Source organism: Pygoscelis adeliae, unplaced genomic scaffold (genome assembly GCF_000699105.1).
Source record: "Pygoscelis adeliae isolate BGI_AS28 unplaced genomic scaffold, ASM69910v1 Scaffold384, whole genome shotgun sequence".
Taxonomy (NCBI): domain Eukaryota; kingdom Metazoa; phylum Chordata; class Aves; order Sphenisciformes; family Spheniscidae; genus Pygoscelis; species Pygoscelis adeliae.
In genome coordinates this window covers 480,010-486,313 of record NW_008824548.1, presented here as the reverse complement: position 1 = coordinate 486,313, position 6,304 = coordinate 480,010, and the positions used below count along the sequence as shown (strand labels likewise).

Sequence of the window (6,304 nt, the reverse complement as noted above, 5' to 3'; positions counted from 1 at the left end):
AACCCCAGCATGTCAAACCAATCCCTGCTGCTGCTCTGTCTGCCCTCTCCCTCCATTCTCTGATCCCATGTACTCCATCTTCCCACAGGTCCTCCCAGTCTCTCTTCCCATCATTGTTTTCCTTGTTCTGTCTCTTCAGCCTCTTCCAGCTGACACAATTGTTTCCTCAGCCTCCCTCTGTCCTGTTCACTGGCTGCCCAGGACCTATATATACAGGGAATTTGGGAGAAACTCTGGCAGCTATCGCTGTCCAACCTAGAAACCCACTGGGCGCAACTGTTTCCTGTTGTCCAGCTGCCGCAGACTTACTGTTCAGCTTCCCAACCTGGACACTCCTCTGGCCCCTGACAACAATTCCAGCCTTCCCAGTGACCTGTGGGAGGAGGGACACGGGATGAGCAGACTGCTGTTTGCCACCGGAGCGCAGTCACACTCACCCATGTGCATCTTGCTCTCCTAAGCAACCTCAGAAATAAACTGTGGGTCCAGTCCAACCCCACACCTCGGGTCCAGCAGATTTGCAGACACCACAGTGTGGGAGGAGAAGCTTTAACATGTGAGATTCTGGTCTGCTCTGCCCAGTTAGGACAATGGATGGGTAGTGGGTTCACTGGAGATAAGTGAGATAAGTGAGCTAAGGTATTTGCCCTCTAGTAGGCAGGTCTCCAGACCAGACCAAAAGCCATTTCCACTGAGCAGCTGTTTGATAACCAGAGTGAAAAAGTGATCCCCCATCCAGTTTTAAAGGGGAAGAGTTTGACAGCAGACTCTGCACAAGACACTTCCCGCTGCAGCCTTGGCAGAGGCTAAGGAGGCGATGGGCTGCAAAGGTAGAAGCCTCCTCCCATCCATGGAGGTGACTGGGGCCCTGATACCAGGATCACACTGTGGCCAGGCTGAGCTCTACTGCATGTAGTGTTCACCCAGTTCTCCAAGAACAAGTTTTTCCTGTCATCGCTCCAGGGATGATCTAAATTACACCCTCAGCATTTCAGTGGGGTCTGGTCCCATCAGTGCAGCCTTTCCCCCAGGTTCTCTACTACCCTTACTCACATAATATGCAAAACCTATACGGCTGGTGTCTTCTCCCAGATCGTCCCGACTGAGCGTGAAGGTCACCTGGACATTCTGCTTCAGCCCACAAGGCAGTGTTTCTGTGAGCGGGTGTATGTCCAGGAAACTCTTGGTTGTGACATGGAAGGGCTGCAGGTGATGGTAAGCGTTTGTGTAACTGACGTCAGTTTTTCGAAGTGTGTGCGTGAGATCCTCCAATGTGAACCTTCCCTGAGAGGAGACCAGAGACACACAGAAATCAAGAGTTTCATGCTTCAGTGCTTTGTTAGGATATCATCAGCTTGGCTTGGGAAAGGCTGTTGCTTGGTGCTTTCCTGCTGGCTCTGCACAGGCAGAGCTGTGTGGGGAGCCCAGGCCTGAGCTGGCAGGGGGGCTGCAGGGCAGGAGTGGAGAGCACTGGTAGAGCTCAAGGATTCTCACTTTCCTGTATGCAGAGGTGGGATTTACCTCCAAAGAGACTGATGAGCTGTTCCAGGCAGTTGTGTCCAGGTTGAAGGATGCTATTCCACTGCCATCTGTGATGTATGTTTTGATAAACCGACGCCTCATGAACTTTATCACAAGATAAACTTTTCTGTTTTTCATACCATTTCCATAGTGATCCTGAAGCTTAATCTGGTGACAACAGGGTGAGGCAGAAAAGTCAAAGTCAAGTATTTCTTCCAGTGACATACCCCAAACCCTCCTCCCTCTGACAAACATAGAACGTCCTGTGTAGGTGGCCTTAACTTCAGTCTGGCCCCAAGAAGACAGGAGACCTATAAAACTCCCTCATCTCTAAAGCTCAGCTGAGAGTGATTAAAACCTGTCCGCTCCAAAAGGTGTGTGTGGCTAGAGCATGAGGAGCTCATCTCCTAGCCAACAGCTGAGACATCCTTGCATCCCAGCATCCCTGCTGAGACATCACTCATCTCTCTCAGCAGAAGCTGGAGGTGTAAACACATCAGGGAATCTGAAATGCAGAAACTGGAGCTGCAGTGTCAAGTAATGTGACACACTGCAAGGTAAAGTACTCTGAGGAACAGAAAATGCTTTGGGTCAGCAAAATGCACTAGACACTAAATGCCTTGGCAAATGATGGGGAGGGAAGAAGCAAGGGAAAAAATCACCTTCCCCTTGTAGGGTACTCCAGGGATGTAATATGCATTTGGTGTCTCAAACACTGCCCTTGCAGCTGTCCTGGAGATGAGGATTTGGCTGGAGGTGTTGATCTGCACCCCTGTTGGAACACAGAATGCAAGATAAGCAAGATCAGTATCGGAGGTGACTACCACACCCGAGTTTAATCTCACATTTTTATTCCCAGCCCCTCTAAGCAGAGTGTCTCAAACTTCCTTCCTGACACCAGCACCCTTCAAGGTTTGGCAGCTCCTTCTTTAGCTAAGATGTCTCCAAGACCCTTTGTGGCCTCACGGACCACGCTCCCAGCTACACCTCATCCATCTGCTGCTGGCAGAGTAGCTCCCCATGGACACAGCAAGTTCCTCAGGCAGGACCGCTCTCCGAGTCCTGTGATGGTCCCAGCACCAGGTGGAAGAGAGGGGGACGTGTGCCCAGTCTGATCCTCACACCCCCAGAGTGGTCCCTCTCACCCTTGCACCTTCTCTGCTGAGCCCCTGGGTACCTGTGCCCATCTCCAGGAGAGAGGCTTCTGCATAGAACTTGCCGTCTTCCTCGCTGGGAGCCAGGTTGAAGACTGACGTGCTTACAGAAGGGGTGAAGCACCCCTTGCTCATAGTCTGCAATAGGAAGTGGTAGATATTATTTGGGGAGAAGGGAAGGAGTCAGAAGTACAAGGTATTAAGTCATTCTGTCATAACTGTTGACTGCAACAAGTAATAACGCAGACTCATATATAGATAGATGTGGCTCACATTTTAAATTCTGTATTTTCCATTTTATATGCATGAATATGTGTAATTCATATTGTAGAAATATAAAACAAAACACGCATCACACTTTTATCAAAGTTACAATGTTGGCAACTTTCCAGCTTTAGTAGAAAACTGAAGACTCTACTAACTGGATCACAGAGCAAATATATGAGTATTTTAATAGATCTAGCTAGAAGAACTGCAGAATCAAATGAAAATTCAAAGTAACGAATCATTTCCAGAGCTGGAAGATTACAACTACTGTAACAAGTCATAATGACAAATCATAAAGCATGAAAAGTTTTCAACCATATATGTACAAGGGAAGAGCCCAACTATGAAATACTTCGTTAGGAATGGAAAGATGTAATAAGGAAAATATAAAAATATGCAATGTATAAATATCTAAAAAGAGAAAATAAAGTATAAAAGCTACTGTGTGATTTGGCTATGGAATTAACCATGTCTCCACCACACATTAGTGTCCTTGTGCAGCTCCAGGATAGTTTCACCCTAACATGGTAATTTTGCACCTGAGAAAGTTCTACTAATTGTTTCTTACACTGCATCAATTTCTGGCAAGTTACGCTTCATTCCAGAAAAGAACAGAACTCTCAATCTTTCTGCGAAATTCCTCTTTTCTAGTCCCTATCATTAATAAGCAAAGTTACAAAGAAGAAATTCTGGGGGTAAAGGCTTCTCAGTTGGTCTGGGCAACAATAATTGCATTAACTGAATAAAAACAATTATTTATTAGTCTATATATACATTACAGAGGTTGGCAAACCTTCCCTACATAACAGTTCATTCTGTTCACTCAGCCCTTGACACTTTGTCCTGTGTGGTGCTCCTTCACTACCCATGCATCTTCCAGGATTTTACTCACCGGACCACTGTATTCCCTACAGATGTCCTTGCTGGCATTTTGAGGACGCCTCCTTGCCTTCTGGCACAAAGTCACCCGCATGGTCCCTTGCACTGCTTTCCCATAGCTGTACCTGCAGGGAGAACACCAGAGGAGCTGCCGAGCAGAGGCACTGTGTGTTTTGCTGAGCACACTGCTCCACACAGGTGGCCTTCCTGATGAAGGTCTTAATGCAGCTGGTAAGCAGGCAGGCATAAATGAAAATATAACACATTGTGTACTGGGGGAGTGCAATAGCACAGTCCTGCGTCCAACAGAGGCGGAAACAAAGCACAGACAGGGAAGGACCCACGCCCTCCGAAACTCTCCCACTTCTGGGTGCTTGCTGTCTTGGAATTGCAGGCAGACACAGAGAGCTGACCTGAGCTGATGTGTCCACGCAGCGTGGAGCAGCACCCAGTGGAGATATTAGCTCAGGTGTGAAAGCAGCAGAAACCTGTGTCCCTGCAGACAGCAACAGCAAGTGCATGGTATGGCAGTAATAGAGCTAGAGAGTGACCTCAGACCTGCCTCACTATGCACTTATCTCATGATCTGGACTCTTGTTTCCACCATCAGACCTGCTCTGCTGTTTTTTGCAAGGTATAGCAGAAGTGTGCCCTTGGCAGTGCAGACATTTCCCCTGCCTGCCTTGCTGCCTTTCCCTGCTTTGACTCCTCTCCGGCTGTCCTTTTGGAGCAATGCTCCTGACAGTATCAGTAACAGGAAGACATCTATGACCATCCTGGGGATGCAGAGTGCTGTACTGTTTTCTACTAGAGCTTCATATGGTCTAATTTTAAATGTCCCAATCAATGAGAAATTATGTCGGACCAGCAGCAAAGAGACACCACAAGTCTCCAGACAACCCAGCCTCAAATACAAATGAGCTCACCCCCTTTATATGTCTACGAAGTGCTTTCCAGATCATTCTCCTTCCTCCTTTGTCCTTATACCATCTGAGGTCATGCCTTCCTTCACACCCTCATCTGTTCTGTTTTTGCTAATGACTACATAACTAGAGAAACCCACCTGCTGCTTCTAAGAAGGTAATAAGTTCTGCAGCATGTAAGTGACAAGGAACAGCATAATCTTCTGAAGAAACGCCAGTTCCTGCTCCTTTACCTCAGCAGATCAGTCCCATGTCAGATATCCATTTTTCCCCACATAAGGCCTTTCAAGGCTGGACACACACAGCTTCCAGAGCAAGGTGTCACTTCCCTAGGACAAGTCTCCCTCTAGCTGGATGGTCTCTCCCAAGTGTGGTTTGTACACCTCGTCCCCAAGGAAGAACACATCAGTTTGACTCTTGCACTATTTGGGATTCTTTGAAAGGAACAACTGTGTTTGGGCCTTCTTGAGCCACTTCTCCTTGATGGGTTCAAGAGATAGGAGACATACAGAAGGAGAGACACAGTTTTGATGAGCTCTTTTCTTTCCCCTGAACATCCTCCTTACCTGCCACACACACGCAGTGGGAAAATTTTATCTGAAGGATAAATCTGAGCTGGTCCCTCAAAGAAAACATCAAACTTTTGCAACACTGGAACAAAAACCACAGAGTTACTCCATCAAAGGCAACAGAATACCTAGACATGGGATCACAAAAGGGAAGAGAGTGTTCATGTAAGGCTGGAGTCCCATGAAGGAACAGGTTCATGAGGTAAAAGCAAGGACTAATTAAAAACAGGGAAACCAAAGAAAGAATCCCCCTTTTTTCCCCCAACATATGAACAGTCTCGCAGAGGTCTTTAGTGTATTCTCACTCTGTGCCAGCCTAGTTGTTAGCAGATACCTTCTTCAGGAATCTCCAGCACAATCTCCCTTGTGTTCATTTCTGATATTGCCTACTCTATACTCTATAGACTTGTGTTTAATCCTAGCTCTCAGACAGTAAATCTTAGTTTACAATCTTTGGCTATATATTGTTACACAGACAGAAGCAAGCAACTTTTTCCATTCCATTCTTTGCTCTCCATACTCCATCTTACCGTGTTCCTCCACCTTAAAGGTACTGGACACTTTTGGGTTCACCACATTGATGGTGTAAGTCCCCAGAGAGAGTTCGGCAGCTAACTGGAAAGAGAGATCTGCAATGCCCTGTTTTGGTCTCACATCCAGCCACTGGCCAATGCGGTTTTGGTTTGGGTCCTGCAGTCCGAGGGAATTAAAGAAGAGGCAGCCGTCAGCAACACCCACTATTCTCTGCCCAGAGCCCACTGGATTCAAAGGTGTTTCAGAGATTTCAGGGGCTTTCACAGGTTCCTGCTGTTTTTTTCCCAGATGGTGCTGAAGTGACCTGAGTGCTGGAGCACCAACAGAGGTGAACCCAACCCACCCAGGGTTACTCTACTCTGTACTGCCATTGAAAAAGAAGGTACGAAAGGTCCTGACATTTAGACTCTCCAGTCTTACGTAAAGATGAACTGTAAGAGTTAGCTAAAGCCTGGCT

General features: G+C 47.1%; 1 protein-coding gene across 1 annotated transcript in view; it reads right to left on the bottom strand.

Annotated features, from left to right (window-relative positions):
* The window catches only part of LOC103915127 (alpha-2-macroglobulin-like protein 1), a gene marked incomplete at its 3' end in the record, with an annotated part of 21,882 nt that overhangs the window by 10,500 nt on the left and 5,078 nt on the right, over positions 1-6,304 (bottom strand). Inside the window, exons 6-13 of the mRNA XM_009321886.1 lie at positions 5,844-6,003; positions 5,311-5,395; positions 3,835-3,946; positions 2,699-2,813; positions 2,184-2,293; positions 1,522-1,689; positions 1,054-1,284; positions 310-373 (exon numbers count right to left, since the gene is read on the bottom strand). Of these exons, the coding sequence (XP_009320161.1) occupies positions 310-373; positions 1,054-1,284; positions 1,522-1,689; positions 2,184-2,293; positions 2,699-2,813; positions 3,835-3,946; positions 5,311-5,395; positions 5,844-6,003 (1,045 nt within the window). The remainder of the gene's footprint in view (positions 1-309; positions 374-1,053; positions 1,285-1,521; positions 1,690-2,183; positions 2,294-2,698; positions 2,814-3,834; positions 3,947-5,310; positions 5,396-5,843; positions 6,004-6,304) is intronic.